The sequence below is a fragment of the Aspergillus melleus genome (assembly GCF_016097325.1).
Source record: "Aspergillus melleus strain CBS 546.65 chromosome Unknown contig1, whole genome shotgun sequence".
In the NCBI taxonomy this organism is placed as follows: Eukaryota; Fungi; Ascomycota; class Eurotiomycetes; order Eurotiales; family Aspergillaceae; genus Aspergillus; species Aspergillus melleus.
Window position 1 is genome coordinate 5,245,085 of NW_025763370.1, and position 21,733 is coordinate 5,266,817.

General features: G+C 49.2%; 6 protein-coding genes across 6 annotated transcripts; 2 read left to right on the forward strand and 4 right to left on the reverse strand.

Annotated features, from left to right (window-relative positions):
* Nucleotides 1–1,388: 1,388 nt before the first annotated feature.
* LDX57_001879 (ankyrin repeat domain-containing protein) lies at nucleotides 1,389–2,189 on the forward strand (the record flags this gene model as incomplete). The annotated part of the gene is made up of 1 exon (XM_046083526.1): nucleotides 1,389–2,189. One exon carries the CDS (start codon nucleotides 1,389–1,391, stop codon nucleotides 2,187–2,189), a length of 801 nt encoding a protein of 266 aa, XP_045939483.1.
* Nucleotides 2,190–6,869: 4,680 nt separating this feature from the next.
* LDX57_001880 (cytochrome P450) lies at nucleotides 6,870–8,794 on the reverse strand (the record flags this gene model as incomplete). Its single annotated transcript, XM_046083527.1, has 6 exons — nucleotides 6,870–7,229; nucleotides 7,389–7,767; nucleotides 7,834–8,002; nucleotides 8,061–8,479; nucleotides 8,572–8,694; nucleotides 8,758–8,794. The coding sequence occupies 6 exons, from the start codon at nucleotides 8,792–8,794 to the stop codon at nucleotides 7,031–7,033; spliced, it is 1,326 nt and encodes a 441-aa protein (XP_045939484.1). The 3' UTR covers nucleotides 6,870–7,030.
* Nucleotides 8,795–9,463: 669 nt separating this feature from the next.
* LDX57_001881 (uncharacterized protein) lies at nucleotides 9,464–11,333 on the forward strand (the record flags this gene model as incomplete). The annotated part of the gene is made up of 2 exons (XM_046083528.1): nucleotides 9,464–10,034; nucleotides 10,093–11,333. 2 exons carry the CDS (start codon nucleotides 9,464–9,466, stop codon nucleotides 11,331–11,333), a joined length of 1,812 nt encoding a protein of 603 aa, XP_045939485.1.
* A 448-nt stretch (nucleotides 11,334–11,781) lies between these two features.
* Nucleotides 11,782–13,492, reverse strand: LDX57_001882 (FAD-binding oxidoreductase; the record flags this gene model as incomplete). Its single annotated transcript, XM_046083529.1, has 3 exons — nucleotides 11,782–12,352; nucleotides 12,428–12,594; nucleotides 12,740–13,492. 3 exons carry the CDS (start codon nucleotides 13,490–13,492, stop codon nucleotides 11,782–11,784), a joined length of 1,491 nt encoding a protein of 496 aa, XP_045939486.1.
* Nucleotides 13,493–14,018: 526 nt separating this feature from the next.
* Nucleotides 14,019–18,503, reverse strand: LDX57_001883 (uncharacterized protein; the record flags this gene model as incomplete). The annotated part of the gene is made up of 2 exons (XM_046083530.1): nucleotides 14,019–14,885; nucleotides 14,934–18,503. 2 exons carry the CDS (start codon nucleotides 18,501–18,503, stop codon nucleotides 14,022–14,024), a joined length of 4,434 nt encoding a protein of 1,477 aa, XP_045939487.1. The 3' UTR covers nucleotides 14,019–14,021.
* A 73-nt stretch (nucleotides 18,504–18,576) lies between these two features.
* LDX57_001884 (type I polyketide synthase) lies at nucleotides 18,577–21,629 on the reverse strand (the record flags this gene model as incomplete). The annotated part of the gene is made up of 5 exons (XM_046083531.1): nucleotides 18,577–20,222; nucleotides 20,282–20,405; nucleotides 20,470–20,689; nucleotides 20,748–21,177; nucleotides 21,236–21,629. The coding sequence occupies 5 exons, from the start codon at nucleotides 21,627–21,629 to the stop codon at nucleotides 18,577–18,579; spliced, it is 2,814 nt and encodes a 937-aa protein (XP_045939488.1).
* Between the last annotated feature and the right edge of the window lie 104 nt (nucleotides 21,630–21,733).

Consider the following 21,733-nt stretch of genomic DNA (forward strand, 5'->3'; position numbering starts at 1 on the left):
TTTGATTTTTCGACCTTTATAGGCCTGTATAGCCATCTGAAGGCGAGCTTCTTGAGAAAGTGGCATTTTATATGATTGATGCGAAGAAATGACGCGTTAAATGATGCTTGAGGTGGTTGGAGTGAAAATCCGCCGCTCGATGGTATCCGCCGCTCGGTGGTTGATTACGTTATCGGTAGGAATGCGCCGAACAACCCCACAGGAATGCGGATTTTACCCCAACAGCACGCCATGGTCAAATCTAATCTCAATGGCTGAATGTTTGCCGAACGTTGACAATCTCCCAGGGTGGCTTCATAAGTCAAATTTATCAACCAGCGCATGTCAGATATTAGTACAGTCTCCAAAGGTGAGTCCTATCACGCAAACCCATCACATCTGCATGGCGACTCACGGGCAACGCGTGTTAGGCTGCTGCAGAAGAGCGTGAGATAGCACTGTATTCGGGTTGAAAAGTGCCGGATGAGTGTAGAGCGATATAGGTGCACAACAGGCCGCGAGAACAGACTTTCAGTGGAAGATAACCGGAAATAAAAGGACGGCTACTGAGCGGCTAACGGGACTGGCAAATGTCGCACTAAAAGGCATGAATCACTATGACAACACCTGAGACAAGACGGCTAAAAGACGACGGGCTAAGCTTATCAAACCCCACAGCTTCCCCTCGCGAGGCCTCTTGCACGATTCCGATCTCTTGACAGGGGGTCTCGGTCGCGGGAGAATGGTCCGTGTCCGATTTTGCCAGGAAGCGATTCCATGTCCGGCCCCTGTCGCACCAGTTCCTTTTTGATTCATGGAATACGACTGATATGGCGCGGAGCACGCCATTATCGCTCGTGCACCTTGGGGTTGCCAAACATGTGGCAGTGTCACCATGCTAACGAAAGCCCATTGCGCAGATTTGGCCTCAAAGTCTACCCCTGCAGCCAATCCCTGGTCGCTCATTTTTGCCTCTCTCTCAACAACTCGGCTCATAGTAACCTCCGCCCCGATTCTGACTTCACCAGCGGATCGTAGTATCAGCGCGGCATGGCAAGCGTACATATATAGGCACTGAAGCTGCTGCGGATGGACGCGAAGATTCTCACTATCCAGAACTCACCGTGTGTAATGGATGAGATATCACCAGCCATGCCTCCCGCCAAAGACACCGAATGCTCAGAAGAAGCTCGAGAGCGCCGTCGCATGCAGAATCGACTGGCACAGCGCCGGTTTCGTGGTCAGTACGACACCTTCGGGAAATGACAAGAAGAAAAAAATCAATCACAAAATTAGCTCGCCTAAACTGACGGAGGGATACCCTTGATCCAAGCATCGTAGGACGACAACGCCAGCAGAGCGCGAATCCAAGCCAAACATGTATCTTTGCAAGCCCCAATCTCGACATCATGACCCCTGCACTGCCAGACCCACTGCCCACCCCTGACTTCTCTACGCTGTTCGACGGGTCTACGGTCGACCTGGACCTTCAGTATCTGGATACAAATAGCTCGCTACCCACGACCGCCTCCAGCAGTACCCTGCACACCCCGTCAGGATCAACCACCAGTCTCAGCCTACCCAGCACGATAGGACTTCCAACTCCAAATTTCGTGTCTCCCAATGATCTAGACATCATAATGTCACCCAGCGACAGCTATCTGCACGGAATATCTAGAGTCGGATCCGACGATCACGAGCAAACGCAAAGAAATGAGCACCAAGACCTCTCCCTACTCCCCAGCTTCAGCCTCCACTTAACCGGTAAAGAGCGCCACGACAATGACACAAACGGCTGGCTAAGCACACTCCATCTGGCCGTGCAAAAAGGCCACGACAGCATCATCCGCGTTCTCTTGGAGCGGAACATGGACTGCAACGATCCAGACAGCGACGGACTGACGCCACTCATGCATGCTACGATCCAGGGCCACGAGCGGGCCGTGGCGCTTCTACTCTCCCACGGGGCCTGTGCGGGCAAGGTAGACCATCTCCAGCGCTCGGTGCTCCACTGGGCAGTTCTGCATCGTCGGGACGCTCTGCTCAAGATCATGCTGGATCGATGTTCGGGCGAATGGCGGCTCATCGACGGGTATGATGGGGCGGGGAGGACGCCGCTGCATGTGGCAGTGGAAATTGGGTTCGATGCGGGTGTCGAGATGTTGCTTCAATTTGGGGCGAATTTGCATCATCGAGTGAGGAAGACATGAGAGTAGCTATGTTTTCGGTGTCGTTATGCCGTGTGGAAATTATAGATCACTTTACAGTTTATGTTCATGTCCAAGACTGCTCTATTCTATCTATTCTCTATTCCATAATCATATGTCATGACATAAACCATCTAAAGCTTTGCCCCCAGATTTACATGCACAGCTTTGATGACAGAATAGGCCTCCATTCCGGCTTGACCAAGCTCACGCCCAATTCCACTTTGTTTCATTCCTGCAAACGGGCGTCAACGAGTCACTGTCGTTGCTGCTGTTAATCCAGACCGTTCCAGCTTCGATCATCTTAACCAAACGATGGCACCTGGTGATATTCTGAGAAAACACAGCAGATGCCAACCCAAATGGAGAATCATTCGCCTGCTCAATGGTATCCTCTTCGGTCTCGAACGGGGAGATGACGACAACGGGACCGAAAATCTCATGTTGGTAGATGTCCATGTCTCTCGTGGCGTCGCAGAATATCGTTGGCTCGATAAAGTATCTCTTTCCTCCGTTTGTCTTGCAAGTGGACCCTCTCAAGACCAGCCGAGCGCCTTGCTTCACGCCTGAATCGATATAACCCAAAATTCTGTCATATCCCATGGGTTTTCGAGATCTGCGGTCCTTGAAAGGTCGTTTCAGCGAATGGATCACCGACTTTGCTGGTCTCTTTCGTATAGGACTTGAAAGCGTCAATGAATTGCTGATAGACAGCCTTGTCGACCAGAATGTGACTCGTCCCAGAGCAGATCTGGCCTTAATTGCTCATGACACCGCCATGCGCCCACTTCACGGCCTGTTCCATATCGGCGTTCTTGAACACCAGCAACGGCGGAATATTATTAAAGAGAAAGACAAAGACTTAACGTAATCCACAAGCGAGCCGCGGATACAACCGAACCGCGGATACTTCGCCATGGCCATCACTATTTGAAATTATTTAACTATCAACTCCATTAAATTTGATTAACTAAATATATGGAAAAGTAGCTATTTATTAGAGCAATTTCGTATAATATGTTCTATTATCTCATAGTCATTGTAGCGGGCAGAAGCTTGTTGACGAGACATCGAAGTAGATTCTTTAGATTATTTATTAAGTTGTGTATTCAACTATTGAATGCGATTTTGGTCTTTTTGTACAAATAAAAGAATATCATTTTTTAGTGGAACATATCTTCTTGTTTTCTTTTTGTATTTTCGCTCATTTTCGACTTATAAAATCTTAATTTCTTGCTGTAAAAGAAGATTGATTTGCATTGCCATTTGAGCAATCTTTTCAAGATGTTGAATATAAATAATTGGATTATTAAAAAGTCTTCGTTTAATATTAAGGTTGTTTTGTAGACTGCGTATTTTTCAATCTAATTGATGAGTATTTTGTGAAATCTGAAAAATAAAGAAAACTAATCTTTCAATCAATGATGGTGTTGATATACATGATTGAAAAATAAACTTAAAAAGAATTCATTTTTAATCAAATAGCTTAAATCCTGCTTCTGTGAAATCATTGCAAATATTAATAAAAATAAAAACTTGAATCTGAATGTCCGGATATAACAATAAAAAATCTTTTTTATCAATATGATTATTATTTGTAATTATACATTTTTCAAGAAATATCTTGTACGTCTTTTTAAATGAACCAAAAACATTCACATCAAACGGTTGAAGAAAATGTAAAATATGAACAGACATACAAAGACATATTATTGCATGTTTTATGCAAAAATCATTGAATTTAGTAGTCAAATGATTACTATGACCATTTAGAATAAACAAGCGCTTTGCATCAATCATATAACGTTTAGAAAAGGATTCAAAGACATTTTTTAAATCAAAGAAGATCTATTTTATTGATAGTCCAGTCATTTTGATTGATTGCAATCCATCAATTTTTAGCAAACTTAGATTTTTAAAATCATGCGATTTATTGATTGTTTGCTTTGAATATAATGATTGATGATATATGTATGTTTTTTGAATTGATGATTTCAATGATTGTGATCCATTCATGATTATTTTGGATAATTTTGCGTGATTGTTTATTACATTTTATTATAGTAATAATTTTAGCAGCTGAACAAAGTCTCATTACAAAGTTAGTTTCATCGAAATTTTAAATATCATTTTTGTGTATGTTGTGTTTTTGAATAGTCTTGTGAATAGTTTGAAATTATGGTATTATAATTTTCGGATCTTCTTGTTTCGCATGTTGATATATAATCCGTTTGCTGTAACGTAAACCACAAGCGAGCCGCGAATCTGAGCGAGCCGCGAATTTGTATTCCCATACAAAATGGCACTTTTTCAACTTGGAATATCTCAGCCATACCTCTATCTTAATAAAATATATTGAAGACCTGAAGTATTATATAGGTAAGTAGTATAATACTTTTTTTGTATAACAGATAAACCTATGGGAGTCTCAAATACATAGGCAGATTTATAATACAGTGTAATTTATAATACCTGGATAATTAGTCTACAGAATAGATTAAAATATAGTATATTATTATTAAGTAGTTTCATATAATCCTAGTTTTTAATAATATTTTATGCGATATAGAAATGGCTGAGATATTCCAAGTTGAAAAAGTGCCATTTTGTATGGGAATACAAATTCGCGGCTCGCTCAGATTCGCGGCTCGCTTGTGGTTTACGTTATCGTGTACGTAGTTGAGAATGGCGTTTAGTAAAATTATATAATTAGTTAATTCCAATCATTGTTGTGAGATTTTGAAAATGCAAATGAAATAATATCTTTGTCATTTTATGTAGGAATTCAGACTGAATCGGAAATCTTTGTGTATTTGCATCTAATAATTGTTTAAGAAGAATTTCTTCTTCGAGTTGAAAAAATTTATAGTTATTGGTGTGTTTTTTTGATCATGATTTTACACCGCGGAGTTGATCGTGTAGAGTATTTTTAAAAATTGCAAAAATCTGTGCAGCGTGTAATATCGATTTAATTTGATCTTTTTGATAAGCTGAAATAGCTATTTGAATGCGCGATTCTTTAGAAAGAGGCATATTGCATTTGATGTTGAAAATATGATGTGTTGAATAAAGAAGGTGGAATCTTGATTGAGGATCCGCGGTTCGATTGTATCCGCGGTTCGCTTGTGGATTACGTTATACTTAGTGATAATTCATAATATACCATAATATTGTAGTCTCTGTATCGACTCTATATTTTATAGCGTTAATAATATCTATATGTTATCTTTTTTTAGTTTAAGAACGGTTTAACTTTTTAGTATTTTCTGTATTTTGTGAAGTGAAATATATTATTGTACAAGTTATTATATATTGTGATTCTGATAATGATATTGTCGGTAAGATTATTTTCGATTCTATAGTATATAATTATAATGCTTTTTTTGTGATTGATAAATTATTTAACTGTTTATTTACTAGAAGAATTCAGAAGGTTAGCGAATCTGCTGCTTTAATAGCCAATGCGGCCTAGACTGGGCCTCAAACAGTAAATGACAAATTTCTGTGGTATGGCTTCAACCGCGAGTCTAACATTACCTCTTTTAGGGGCAATCCTAGTGCGAATAACACCAACAGCAAGTCAAGCAACCTATGATTCCGGCTATTTATGGCCAAAAACGTAAACGTTGACTTGAGCAAACTCACTCCCCTTGAATACAAATGCTATTTCTGCCGTGATGTTCAAGAATATACTGGTCTTCTGAATGCAGACTCTCTCGATCTGACCGACTTTAGAAAAGCAGGTGGAAACGTCATTTCATACCATGGCATGGTACATTGTACTATCCCTCAGCTCTCCTCACAACGGCTTCAACATCATAACTCACAGTGCATGTACACAGGCCGACCAGTCAATTCAGACGAAAGGTTCCGAGGAATACTATCGCTATTTCGAGGCTCCAGGCCTGGGTCACTGCTCCGGAGGAAAGGGAGGACAACCACTCACGACATTTGATGCTCTCCGCCGTTGGGTAGAGGAAGGTGTTGCGCCGGAGACACTGCCCGTTCGTTTCAGTGCCGGCAATGGAACAGAAAGAGAACGAATTCTATGTCCGTACCCTGCCAAAGCAATCTATAATGATAATGAGTCGTTTGAATGTGTCAGCAACAACACAAAGTCTGCATTCTGAATACGGATGTCTGATCATTATCCTCGAGACGCTTTCTTCCCAGAAAGCAAGACTAAACATATCGCCTGAACTTGAACATTCTTTCTTCTTTCTGTATAACCTGGCCGCATCCGGTACCAATACTTCCTTCGTTTTTGTTAGACACTTCTTTTGGATTTCTCCCTTTTGTCGTACGCTCCCTTTATTGACTTAATACAGATAATAAGGAAACGTGTATTTCTCCTGTTTATTTGGGTTGCCAAATTATGACTTTGAACAACACAATATACTATCAGCCTCGGACCTTGAGCATTGTTCTTTCCGTACTCGGCCAGCATCAGTGAGCCGTTTATCTCTGAGAAACTGCCACAGGGAGATAATTTGCTGCTAGGTTCTCTACTAAAAGCTGAGGGGCAAGTCGTGTAAACTAGTCCAGACTCCGAGACTATGTTGGGTAAAAGTGGCAGGAATGGAAGAGAATTTCTAAGAGTCAGGGATCTTTCTACCAGTTCATGGATTACATGATAATGCGCATTAATTAAACATTACAACTCATGCACATTCGCAAATTTCTGAAAAAGGTATTTAAAATCCTAGACTAAGAACCAGATACAATGTGACCACCCAATAATAACTCTCACGACAACAATCACTAGTGTGGTCTCCCTCATGACCCCCTCCCCTCCCTTGAGTTGAGGTTATTTGTGCCAATGCAATAGACGGAGCACATCTACCCTAAGCCCGGAATCTCACCCGAAGCCCTTGACTACCTGGAGTCGGGAACGGAGCAATGAACTCCCGAGTAGCATCGATGTCCCTGGCACGAAGGGTATCATACAGCTCCATCGTGGGCCCATCCTGGCCGCTGTACCGGTCGTACTTCATAAACAGGGTGGCAAGGGTAAGAGCCACCTCGCGTCGCGCAAGAGCCATTCTGTGTTGTCAAAAGCGAGGTACGTTAGCGGCCGATGTTTCCACCTGTAAGAAGACTCCAAAAGAACGACGGAGTCAAGCGACTGGAGATTAGTAGACAATTGGGGGGATGACAAACCCTAGACAATTTCTCGATCCTCTCCCAAACCCAATAAAATACCTGGACAGCTTCGGGTTCTCATTCCACCGCTCAGGCCGGAATGTATACGGATCCTCAAAATAATCCGGGTTCATGTGCACGTCCATCGGAGACATGCTGTACACGGTCCCTGGGGGAACAGAGTACTCAATGGCCGTGGCCGGATCAGTGTAGACAATAGGAACCTCAGGAGAGACGCGCATCTGTCGGCTCAAGACGCCTGGGTGGCATCTGATAGTCTCCTGGATGATGGCGCTGAGATAAGGGAGAGCCTCGACCTCACCCAGAGCGGCCACGCCATCTGCAGAGGGGGAGTTCAGCGTGTTGAGTTCCGCTTTGAGAGCAGCGCAGACGCTCGGGTTGGCGAGAATCTGAAACAAAGCTGCATGCATGGTCCATGCTAGATGGTTTAAGCGTCAGTATATCTTACTGGTTAGGAGAACTGCTGTGGAGATCAAAAACTAACCAGTCGTTCCCTCGCCAGCAAAAACTACCAGCTGAGCCTCGCCAGCCATTCGGGCATCGGTCTTATCTGAGTCAGGTAGCTTGCTGCTCAATATGCCCTCGAAAATCGTGCGTTTGATCCGTTGAGGGTCCGGTGAGCGCCGTATATCTCGCACTGCATCAATCCACCACTGCCAAATATATTCGTCAATCTAAAAGAACTTGAATAAATACCGAATTGTCACCCACGTCACGACGATCTCGCATGTCAATCATATGCGGGAACAGAATGTTCACAATCCACCTGGGAGCGCTAGTGAACAGACCCATCAACCAGGGAAACACCTTGCCCATGTGAGTGAGCATAAATAGTTCATCACTAGCGTCGAAGCCAACTTTGCCATAGTCGGGCGCATCCAGCAAATTCAGACATTGATCGAAGGAATAGTACGTAATCAGATCACTCGCAAGGGCTTTGAAAATGTAATGGACTGGCACTATCTCCTGCGCCCGACCATGTTGGTCTAGACGCTTGAGCAAGGTGCCCAGATTCTCTTTCAAAATGTTCTCCAGTCGATGCACGCTTGCGGGGGAGAAGAACGAGCTAACAGCGTTGCGGCGCTGTCGATGCTGGTCGTGGTGAATAGTGGAGAAAATAGAGTCAGGAGCTATGGAATATGTGGTTAGTCTCTTTGAGTATTCATTAAGACACAAATTGGCAAGTAGAAATTGAGAATGAATCAAAGACAGGATCACCCACTGCCCGTTCGAGTGTGCAGCCATGTCGGTTTGTCTGTTTTCCTGCCTCCCTGTGGAAATATGGCGTCGATAATCTCGGGATCATCAAAATGAACCTCATCTGGTGTGATGCGAACAATTGGCCCTTGAAACAGATGTCAGCGAGCGGTAGGTGGCATATCGCAGGATTCGTTCTTGGGGGCTAAACCGTATTTTTTGTGCAGCTCCTGAACGTGGCGGAACATTTGACCTCCTAGACAAGCCTCATAGTAGGCTTCATATAAGAAGGTGACAGCTGACGACTTTTATTCAGGATCCTGCTTTTACTCCCAAGATCGGAGGAGACATCCTACCTGCCAGCCGAGGGCCCGGAATACGTGCTCTAGCGAGCTTGGAGAAATATACTGCAGAGAACGTTAGTCTATGAGATCCAAGAAAAAGATCCTCATCACCCACGTCGATGGACTGCGATGAAGCCATAGTAAAGAAATAACGACGCCAAAGATACATAGATGGTCTCGATCCTCCAAGTCATAGCGGCCCATTGTACCGTTCTCTCTGTGAGCGTAAACATTTTGGCAAGACCGGCCAAGCTACCCAATTCAAACAAGCCTCTTGGGTAGGGTCGAAGGATTTTTGAATGGGAAACAACTAGCTCTCACCGATTGCTGACAAGCGCCTGGGCGCTATAAGCTTAGAGTAAGCGTGCATATAAGCCCTCGGGTAGGCGTCTAAGCGTGCATTGGACCCGCCCCATTATCAAGGCGTGATTATTCTACAATCTCAACGGTTTTGTTGCTCAAAACCCTCGTTTTTAGGGCTCGACAGGGCCCGCTATCATTTTGATACCATCTTCTGTCTCTGGATTACAGCTCTCTAGTCATTACCCTGTCCTTGCGCAAAGCACGGACAAAATGGCTAACATAACCGACTACGCATTTGTTCCTGAATTCTACTACACCGATCGAATTCAGTATGTTCAATATGTCTCCGACCACCTAGGAGTATTCGCTCTGCTAGCAGTAGGATTTGTTTTCCTGGTGCACCGATGGCTCCTCCCGCGGCCGATTCCCGGAATTCCATACATGGAAACTTCGGCGCATAGCATCCTGGGCGACATTCCGGCTATGATCACACACATCAAGGCCACTGACGGAACATTCGCAACATATCTCCGGTCGGTAATGGAGCGACTAAACTCTCCCGTGGTGCAGATATTCATGTTTCCCTTCGGCAAACCACTGGTGCTGCTGGGTGACTTTGCCGAAGCCCAGGATATGCTGCTGCGGCGCGATCATGAATTCGAGCGATCGGCGACGCTCGGCGATTTGCTTTTGGGTATCCTGCCCAAGCATCATGTTCATCTGCCGACTGGGAAGCAATGGAAAGCTCAGAGAGCGTTGATTCGCGACCTGATGACACCTAGCTTTCTACATAATGTGGCGGGTCCAGTGCTCTATGACACTGCCTCTGACTTGATGGAATGTAAGAGACGCCTCCAAAGCATGTATGATCTGAACTGACATGGAACGATACACCATAGTATGGCGAACAAAAGCTCGGATTGCTGATGGCAGACCTTTCGATGCGCATGAGGACATCTACCACTTCGCCCTCGATGCCATGTCGTCGTTCACCTTTGGACATGGATTCGACACTAGCAGTGTGCGACCTACCACCGAGGCAGTGCGAGGTCTAAATGCCGCTGCGCAGGAGAAGCTGAAGAGCAAAGGCAGCAAGGAAGATCCTGTCGCCTTCCCCCACGGAAAAATGCCCGACTTGATGTGGGCATTCATGGAGTTGACCGAGCTAGTGGCCTACTTGCTAGGTAACCCGTTCCCTCACCTCACATGGTTGTACGTCCTGCGCAAGCCTTCTTCCAGAAAAGCTCGTAAGATCAAAGAGAACTTCATACGCTCTGAAATCTCGCGTGCCGTGGAGCGTTCCAGCAAGAAGGGTCAACAGCCAACCTCTGCGGTAGACCACATGGTGTTCCGCGAGAAGACATTGGCCGAGAAAGCGGGCCAGAAGCCCAACTTCCACTCGCAGTTGATGGTCGATGAGATCTTTGGAATCGTCTACACGGGCCACGAGACAACCAGTACTATGCTCAGCTGGGCCGTCAAGTATCTGGCCGACTCGCCGACCACCCAGACCCAGCTCCGCGACGCCCTGCACGACGCTTTCGCTGACGCCAAACGCGAAGGACGCCCGCCCTCGGTCCAAGAAATTACGAGCAAACAAGTGCCTTGGCTGGAGGCAACCATCGAAGAATCTTTGCGTTGCGCCTCGGTTGCTCCCACCATCGACCGCATGGCCACCCGCGACACCCAAATCCTAGGCTATCATATCCCCAAGGGCACTGTGGTCTCCCAGCTCTGCTCGGGTCCCAGTATTACATCGCCTGCTTTCGCCATTGATGAGTCCCTACGCAGCCCTAGCAGTCTCGCAGCTCGTCGCAAGGGCGGACTGGTGCCGCCAAACTGGCAGGGCCCTGACATCGGAGTGTGGAGGCCCCAGCGCTGGCTGGTTACTAGCGACGATGGCCAGGTTGAGTTCAACCCCAACGCGGGACCTCAGGTTGCTTTCGGACTGGGCACGAGAGGATGCTATGGCAAGCGGTTGACGTACGTTGAGTCGCGTATTGTGTTGACTTTGCTGCTATGGAATTTTGAATTGGTGCAGTGTGCGCCGCAGATTTCGAGACTGGCTGCGAAGATGACTACGGCTAATGCGCCGAGAGATTGCTATATTCGCCTGCGCGAATTGGATACCACTGCTTGAGATAATTACAGATAACTTACTGTATGCTTTTTGCACAGGAAGGAGTGGTCTGACCGTGCTATGCCAGACTATATAGACAAATCTGCACTAAGACTCCATAGTAAATACTACAATTTCTATGGCAATCTTCCCATGAGTTGTTTTCGTTAAAAAATTTAAAGCAAGGTCTTCAGCGAACTCAATGATTGCACCTATAACTATGCACTAGATTTTGAATGTTAACAAGAATAACCCAATTCGGCTTCTTATATAAATGGCGATCAACACTTGTCAAACCCGTACACTAGATTCAAGATTGTTTAGAAAATTCAAGATCTAACGTCATAATTAGCATGGACTTCGGCCTGTTAACCATTCAGAAGTTTATTATCTACTGAATACATTTCGAACACACCATCCGGTCGGTTTAGCGGGCTGATGCAGAACTCATAGCATGACATATTTAAATCTAAATCTTTGACTCCCTCGAAACAATGCCAATATCTCCCCCTACCTGCTCAGTCCCCCGACCTGCACGCGCCAGTTTGAATCCTCCTTCACAGAGCGTCTGAAAAACACCATTAGGGTCATACTTGCGCGCTACGGCCCGCATGAACCGTAGATTCTCCGGTCCGTAACTAGGCAGGGGGTCCTGAGTCCCGTCCGCGTAGTTTAGATACATCCATGGTAGGTTCCCATTGCCGTCATGGAGAGATGCCGCAAACGACTTGACCGCCTCAACCCACTTACCAACAAGGCCATGCGCAATACTCTCCAGCTCCGGGGTACGTACTTGCGCGACAGCCAGCCACAGCAAAGCACTGTGAGATTGCTTATCAATGCCGAGGATGTTACCGGTAGTAGACTTGGATTTTGATAGCTGGCCAAAGAGCGTGGGAAACGGCTGGAAGAGACATTGCGTGACGAAATCTCCATCGGGGATGAGGGCTTTTAGGTGCGCAACGAGATCTTCGTGGAGCTCTGCTGCCTTTGAGACGATGCGAGGGTCGTTCTTGAATGTGGCGGTGAACCATACGTTACTAGAACACAAAAGCAGAAAAGGTTAACGAAGAATGGAAATGTGACGAGGCAAAGGGATGGACCATGATACTTACTAATATCCCTGCGCTTGAGTGTAGTCTACTGCGAGTTGTGGTACTGTTGTTAGCTTGCAGGTACTGGCTGTGGTGGGCATCTTGAGCCAGCTCTTGTATGCAGGTGCTTCTTCAACCCCAGCGACTTGGATGAGAGCACCTGCCACAACAACCTCTTTGAATTCGGGCTAAACGGGAGTCAGAAAGGAAACAGAATGTTCAAAAGCGATTTATGAGGCATACTGCTCTCCATGTGTTAGTACCATGTGTCAATCTTTAAGCCCAAGCCGACTCACCCGTGTATGTGAAAAAACACAACAAATTGCTATCCACCTCCTTCTCGACCCCATCTGTAAACTCGACCAAAGCCTTAATAGCATCGGGTGTATTCTCCTTCGGATGTACAGTCATGCCTCCCCAAATAGGGCTCGCCTGCAGCGTACGCATTCGAAAATTCGTGACAATACCGAAGTTAATGCCGCCACCTTTCAGGGCTCGGAACAGATCCGCATGCTCCTTCTCTCCTTCGCGAGGATACACGACACGACCATCAGCCAGGACGACTTCGTACTCGACCACATTGTCGCATGCGAGGCCATACCGAGCCGTGTAGAATGCCATTCCGCCGCCTAGGAGAAGACCTGCGACACCGACGTTGCCCTCACGGCCACCAGCTACCGCAAGACCATCTTTCGCAAGCTCAGTGTATACTCTCGCCCAGCGGTTGCCAGGGCCGAGGTTTACTGTTGGGTCTTGTTTCGTCTCTTGCACGACTTGCACTTGGTCAAGTAGATGCAAATCAATAGTTACCCCATTTGGTCCGATATTGTTTGCGCCGGCCCAGCCTGTATGTCCGCCGCCACGAACGGCAAACGGGATATTGGCCGCTGTGAGACCTCGGAGAGCCGTGACCACGTCTTGCGTGGAATCTGGCTGCACAATACAGCCGGGCTGCAGGGCCTGAACACTTCTCGACCAGTACGAGGCTTGACGGGAGGCGAAGTTTGGGTCACCGGGTACGAGGACCTGGTGGGGCGGTAGACCGGCGTTGAGGAGGATCTGGGCTTGGGGTGAAGACTTGGCCATAACGTTTGGGTCATGTGTTTCTGTAGGTAGCAGAGCCTGGAGTGTAAAGTCAAAGAAGAAAAGAGGAAAGGGGGGAAGTTGGCTCTACTACGCGCGTTTCTACTTAAGGCTTATCACGTTCGATAAAGATACGGTTGGGGAATACATGGAAACAGTTGGCCCCATGGAAATGGATATTACCTGTAAGCATAATGCAATCATAGATCCTATGCGATATGAGATAGAATATAAAGTGGGTAATCCTGCAGGATGTCAGCATGCAGTGTCAGGTTCTGGTGCTCGGAATTGATGACCAAACCCAAACTAAACAGACGACTTTGTTTCAGCTCATATGTCAGGAAATCGATTCGACCAAATACGAGCACTTTTATCATGATGAGGAAAGGTGACTGAATTGTAAGATAGTTGAGGTTGTTATTTCGTAAAAAGCAAATTATGTTGTATATTAGGGCAAACTAAGAACTCGCTCTACTAAGTAACAAGGGACATCAAACAATCTGGATACAGTAGACAAAACACTAAAAGAATCTCATTTAGGCACCAGCTTGGCAACCATCTTCTCTCCCAAAGCAAAGATAGAAGCAGCATGCGTAATATCCAGTGTACTGAGATCCGCACCCAGCTTTGTCCGTGCCCAACCCCGAATTTCGACAGCGGACAGCGAATCCAGACCGTACGCAGCCAAGGGCTTTCCGCTCTCAACTTCGGTCTCCAGTCTCAGAACTTTGGTAACCTGGGCGGCGAGCAGAGACACAGCGGGCCCGACAAGCGACGAGGCGTCAGCATCAGCCGTAAGGTGGGAGACCATCAACCGGAAAGCCTTAGCAGCTTGCTCGACCTCATCACCGCCAGCACCCTCGCCCTCACCCGCGTCGTCGCCTTCGTCGGCGAACAGGTACCCGAAGCGTGGATCGCCCGCAACGTCCGAGGTTGAAGCGTGCATAGGGTAAGCAATACCAGTGATCAGCTGAGGACTGGAACTGAGGTGCGTGCGATGCTGCTGCTGGAGGATAGAATAGGTGAGGATTTTGCGCAGGACGCCCTCATTGATGGGTGTCCACTGCTTGGTTGAGAAGCGAGACTCAAGACTGTCGCCCGTCTCAGCCACGTATCCGACGTCTTGGATAGCGCCCAGATCGACAGTGTTGGCGGCTAGGCCGAGTGAGAGCCGGTAGCTGGCAAAGGCATCCAGGAAGGTATTGGCAGCCGAGTAGTTGGCCTGTCCCTTGTTGCCGATCACGCCCGACACACTGGAGAGCATGGTGAAGAAGTCGAGGGGCTCTTTTTGAATCTCCATGTCGTGAGACGCGTGGTGGAGATTCCAGGTTCCTTGGACTTTGGCTTCAATACCGACATGGTAGTCTTCATGGGTCATGATCTCGTAGGGTTTGTCCTGTCACGTGCGTTAGTGGTAGTCAACAAGAACAGTAAATGGACTTACTCTCAGAACCATAGCTCCCTGGATCAGGCCACCAATTCTGGGGCTGGCCGACTTGAAGACGCGTCGCACAAACTCACTGTCCGATACATCGCCACGAGCGTCCACAACCTTGCAGCCAAGCGCTTCGCAGTTCCTAACAATCCGGGCTGAGGCCTCATCACCCAGGCCACTGCGACTACAGGCGATGATGTGACGGGCTCCATGGTTGGCCAGATGAATAGCCAGACTGCCACACAGGCCCTTAAGACCGCCAACAATCAAGTAGGAAACATCCGGCCTCAAAGTCAGGCCCTGCAAAGCTGGACGGATCGGCAGCTGCACATCGGGCTCATCACCATTCGTAATAACGATCTTTCCAATGTGTTGTCCTCGACGAATGTGAGCCAGGGCGGCGGCAACCGAATCGAAGCCATAAGTGGTGACAGGGTGAATGGGTCCGATATGGCGGCCCTCAACCAGCGTAAAGATCTCGTCCAACAAGGCGGCAGAGGCCTCGCTAGTAAAGTGCTTGGTATACGACAGATCAATCGCGCGGAACGAGCAGTTGCGATCAAAGGGCTCCATGGATAGGGAGTTGCGATCGACAATGTCTCGCTTGCCGATCTCCACCATGGTTCCACCGTCAGCGCAAATTCTCCAGGACGCGTCGAGAAGCTCGCCAATCAGCGAGTTCAAAATCACATCCACTCCGCGACCATTGGTGGCCTGCATGATCTGTTCAGCGAACTTGGTGTCGCGCGAGGAGAAAATGTGGTCGTCAGGAATGCCAAAGGTGCTGGCCAAGAACTCGCGTTTCTCTGTCGTGCCAACTGTCACGAATATCTCGGCCTTCTTGTACTGACTCAACTGGATGGCGGCCAGACCAACACCACCAGCGGCGGAGTGAATCAAGACTGACTGGCCCTCTTTCAGGTTGGCTAGGTTGTACAGCGAGTGAAGCGCAGTCATGTAAACAAGAGGAATCGTTGCAGCATCCTCATAGCTCAACCAGGACGGGATGCGATGGGCACGACCATCTTCAACGCGCACACGGTTGGCATACGTACCCTTGCTCATGACTGCCACACGATCGCCGACATTGAATTTCGTGACTCCCGGTCCCAAACGTCTTACCAGACCTGCGCACTCACAGCCAATGGTGAATTCATTCTCGGGAACAATTCCCATAATGGTCGCCACGTCCTTGAAGTTGACTCCGACCGTCTTGACCTCGACCTCGATGTATCCAGGCGCGAGCTCTGCCTGTACCGATTCCTCCTCGCACCAGGTGAGGTCCAGAGTGCCAACGCGGTCGCCGTGGATATGAACCTGCACATCTGTCTCGTGAAGCCCCTTGACGACAGGCTCAAGTCCCTCGAGCTCGGCGCGCTTGAACACATTCACTTCCGCATCAGGGAGGACTCGCGGCGTATAGATCACACCGTCTCGCTCAGCGTATTCCGTCTCAGCAGACGGCAGCTTGCCCTGACGCAAAGACTCCAGCACCTGCTCGATGGCCACGACCGTAGCCTGGCTCGTGGCAGACTGCACATCCAGCACGGTGAGCTTGGCCGTCGGGTCTTCTCGTCGAGCGACTCGGAACAGCCCGTGTACCATGGCTCGGTTGGGGTTCGTGACTCGGTTGTGTTGCGCTCCTTTGGTCACCCAGACGACGGGGGTGCCTGAGCTAACGAGTTCCTTCAGCGAGTTCCACTGTTCCTCATTGATGCGAGTCAAGAGCGGCTTGGTCAGCTCATCGAGCACAAGCACAACTGGCTGCGCAGCAAGATCGGCCGGAGTGAGCTTGGTGGCGCCGCGGTGGGAGACCTTCCAGCCCGCGGATTCGAGATTCTCTCGCAGGTTCGACGTCAGACGAGGAGTGGTTTCATCGAACCGGACCACCAAGAGCTCCGAGTTTGCCTGTTCGCTGGACTCGTCGACCTGAGGGTTTTGACCTAGGTATGCGAACACACCCCCTTCGGCAGCGGAGTCAATCTCGACGACTGATCCAAGCAGACCGGCCTTTTCGAGATAGTGCACAGTACGTCGGGACCAAACGTGGCTCAGTTCACCCAGACCAGCGAGCGCCTTCAAGTTGACGGATGAGGCAACCGAGCTTGGGGGAGTGGTCTCTGATTGTTCGCTCGTAGGTGTGTTGGGTCCGTCTGAGGCCGATGAACTACCTTGACCTGTCTCGTTCGGAGTGTCAATTTCATTGCTCCAGTCATAGATGGGACGCGATAGGCTGCCGTGAGGCCCGGGTTGCGGGATCAAGAGCAAGGTAAAAGCACCAGACGCGAGAAGAGGCTTCAAGTTTCGGAAGATCTCCTCTACAGCGACATCAGTCTTGTTAGGTGCTTTGACGATAGCCAGATCGAACCTGAAGCCATCAGCTGCGAGACCGAGAGCTTCCTGTGCAGGGTTGATCAAGGAGAATGAGGCGCTCTTCCGAGAGGCATACTGCGCCTGAGCACCCACGATCGCTTTGGCATCAATGGAAGTGAAATCGTAGCGTGAGTAGGCTGATCTGGCGGAGAAGTCCGTCGCCTGGAACCACCGGCTTGAGGAGTCCTCTCGGTTGAGATTGACTTCGAGGACCTTGAGTGTGGGGATTTTGTGAGCAACAAGGTCGATGATTGAATCCACCTTGTCCTTTGAGGTGTCATCAGAGGCATGCTCGTCGATATGCAGAAGTTGGTCCTGAGTCATGAAGGAGATGTCGGGCTTCCACGAGACGCGGTGGAATGTATGGGGATCCGGGAGGGGTCCCACGTCTAACTTGGTGATATGGAGACCACGAGCACGCACCAGCAGGGATCCGTTCTCAGGATCATACATGCTCACATTGGAAACGTAGCTCTTCAGCTGGTCCTTTCGGCCTCGCTCCGTGAAGACCGCCTCCGCCAAAGCCAGGCCCTCGTCATCGGAACCGACAGCTCGCGTGCTATTGATGACCACGTCGTCCAATATTGAGGGAATCATAATATCCTGGATCCTGCTGCGCTCACCAGCCACCAGAGCAGGATTGACGCTTTGGAAGCACGAGTCCAAGACAGCAGGGTGAATGGGGTAGTAAGACTGAGGGTCCCATTTGGACTTGGGAGGGTCCAGCGACACTCGCGTGCGGCAAGTTCGTTGGCCACTGGTCGCCTCAATACTCCTGATCTTCTGGAATGCCGGTCCAAATCCCATGCCGATCTCGTTCTGGGCCTTGTACCACAGCTTGGAAGACGAAGGGTGCTGTAGAGGTGCAAGCTGGGTCCCAGTGATTTGCTCCTTCACGGGTTCATCAAGAACACGGACGAGACCTTGGCAGTGCTGTGTGACAACGCCATCAACCTCACTGGACACGCGGAACTGGTGCCACTCCACACTACCTGCCAGAGGCGGGAGGGACACAATGATAGGAATGGGCTTGCCCTTCTCAACGACAAGAGCGCGTTCAAACCGGATGTTGCGGAACCGATACGCCAGCTGGCCAGGAGATGTAATGGCACCTGACTCCGGACTCAGAGCACAGTGCTTCTGATACATAGCCTCTAGTGCCATGGTAATATATGCCGCGGCAGGCATGAGAATATCGGAGCCCATGGCATGGTCCTTGAGCCAGGGAACATCTACCAAGCTCAACCGCTTGCGCCAACTAGGGGACTGCCATGGACTGCTAAGGAAGGACCTTGCTTCCGATGAGATCGTGGGTAAGATACTTCTTGAAACGCCAATCACGACTGGCTTCATTCTCAAACCAGTACTTGACCGTGTGGTTCCAGGAGTAGTTGGGCAAGTCGACAATCACGCGGGCCTCGCTGCTGTAGCGATTGACTGCCGCCAGGTTGACGGAGGCACCAGCGTTAAACAGCGTTCCACTGACCTTGAAAAGCGACTTAGCAGCTTCAGGACCTCGAGACCAGGATGCAACGTATGCGACATCAGCTCCGCTTGGAACCGATTTGAGAACTTGAGAGACTGGTCCAGCCAGTGCACCGGAGGGTCCAATCTCGACGACGATGTCTGGCTTCTCGGAACTCGAGATCATTGCGGACAAGGCCTCGGTGAAGCGAACAGGGGAGACCATGTTAGCCTTCCAGTAAACAGCATCGGCTGCCGAAGTCTTCTTCGAGCCAGTAACAGACGAGAACATGGAAACACCCTCAGAGGACGCCTCAGCCGAGGTGAACTGGCCATCGGCAGCCAGAAGGTTATCATATTCCTCGCCGATCACGCCCATGAGCTCGGAGTGATAGGCAAGGTCCACCAAAAGCAACCGGGCAAAGTGCCCCTCCGCTTTGATATCTGAGGCCAAAGCTTCGAGGGCTGGTTTGCGACCCGAAATGGTCAAACTGCTGGGACTGTTGAAACAGGCAATCCAGAGGTCGCCGGCATATTTCTCGATGAAGGGGGCGACAGCGTCAGCGCCGAGACCAACCGCTAGCATACCCACATCGGACTCGGCCTCTTCCTTTCGGTTGACAGCTGCTCGGCCACGATAGAACGCGGCCTTGATAGCATCAGCGCGGCTGAGGAATCCGGCAGCGTACGCAGCAGCGATTTCTCCCGAGGAATGTCCTACTACGCTGCTAGGGGTGACATTCCAAGCCTCAAGAACGGAGAGAATGGCAAGTTGCAGAGCGGTCACGAGAGGTTGGGAGAACTCAGGCTGGCGCAAGTGCTCGGGAGTGCGAGGCTCGGTGAGCTCCTTCACGAATGACCACGTAGGGGGACTAGGCAGACTCTGGAGAACCTGGTCAAATTCCTCAAGCAGGGTATGCGTCTCCGGGAAATACTGGAGCAATGCTTGACCCATCTGGGGCCACTGCGCACCCTGGCCGGTGAAGACGAAGCCGACACGAGGAGTCTTGGGGTACTTCTTGCTGAGGACAAAGTCGCTAGGTTCAAACTCCGTGTCTTGGGCAACGACATAGGCGCGATGAAAAAAGTTCGAGCGACGCTCCGACAAGGTGTATGCCAGATCGTCCAGATTCACGCGCACACGCGGGTTGATGAGGTGGTTGCACAGTGCCTCGACATTTCCCTTGAGCGCTGCCTGGTCGTTGGCCGAAACCACCAAAGTGTAGAGCTTTTTGTTGCTGTCAGCGTCCAGATCATCGTCCTCGAAGGTCATTTCCTCCTCATCGACGTAAGAGGATACATGCGTGACCTTGTGGTCAGGGCTTGCTTGTTCCACAATGGCATGAGCATTGGATCCTCCATAACCAAACGAGTTGACACTGGCTCGTCGGATTTTTCCAGGCTCGTCTGGCCACTGCAGAGCCGTTCTAGAGGCCCGCACCTTGTTGGCCACAAAGTCAACTAGAAAGAAAGCATGTAAGTGATGACATTCCAAATCGCCAGGTATTGTAAGGACCTACTCTTCGGACTCGGGTTAATGAGACTCGGCGTTCCCGGGATAATGCCCTTTTCCAAGGCGAGGATGGCCTTGATAACACCGTTACTGCCAGCTGAAGGCTCCGCATGTCCCAGGTTGGCTTTGATCTACAGTGTGATGCAAATGGTTAGTATTAACCTGTGGTAACATAGAAGGAAAGAAAGAGTGTACCGATCCAATTATCAATGGCTTGCCGGCTTCACGGCTCGAAGCAAACACAGATCCAGCTCCATTTACTTCAGTCGGGTCTCCAGCTGGAGTACCCGTACCGTGGGCTTCGAGATAGGCAGTGTCATTGAAATTAGTGATACCAGCGGCAGCATACGCCTGTCTGATGGTTGCCGCCTGTGCCTCGGAACTAGGGCTAGCGATACCATTTGTCCTTCCATTGCTGTAATGAAAGCAGAAGTCAGTAAAATCCAAAATAAACAACAGTCTTATAAGCTCACCTAGTGGAGGCAGTTCCTCTGATAACAGCTCGGATGGGGTCCTTGTCGCGGATTGCATCCGAAAGGCGTTTTATGATGACGGCGCTAACGGCCTCGGACTTGATATACCCATCGGCCGAGGCGTCAAACGTATGACAAAGGCCAGAAGGCGAGTGAGCCTGTCCAAGACTGCCCACCTCTTGGGTATGCTCCGGACTGAGGAAGAGATTGCTAGTTGCCACAATAGCGCTGTCGGATTCATGGTTGTGAAGGGCGCGCACAGCCAAATGTAGTGCAACCATACTTCCTGAGCAGGCTGTATCAATAGTGACACTCGGGCCTTTGATGTTCAAGAAATAGCTCAATCGATTGGCCATACTGGCACGACCGATACCAATGACATGGTTCGATGCCCGGTCAAGGGGGTCACGGTTTTGGATTTCACCGTAGTCTATTCATAAATCAGTGAGTCAAGAATACAACTAAAAAGAGTCATAGGAAGAACTTACCAGTCGCGAAGGATGCGACAAAACAAGCAACCGATTGCCCATTCAGACTGTCCATGGTAATACCACCATTTTCCAGTCCTTCAAAAACAACCTCCATCATCTGTCGTTGATTAGGGTCCATCGAGACTGCCTCGCCGCCCGAAATCTCAAAAAACGCGGCGTCAAAATCGGCTGGGTCGACTTTCTCCAGGAACATTCCACCTGGAGGCCGCATAGTCCCAGGCTTGAGGGACCCATCGTAGTGGCTTTCGAAAGTAAAGCGGTTCTCGGGGACATGTCTGGATGCGATTTCTCCTTGTTTCAGGAACTCCCATAGCTTTTCGGGAGTGTTGTTTCCTCCTGGAAGCCGGCAGGAGAGGCCAATGACGGCCACAGGCTCTTGAATGTGCGCCATCGGAGCGGTGTATGTGGGAGGGACAAGAATTATTGAAACGATGAGAAGAGAAGGGAGATAAAAAGATGAGAGGAGATGGTTCAATGGCGAGGAACATGAATGTT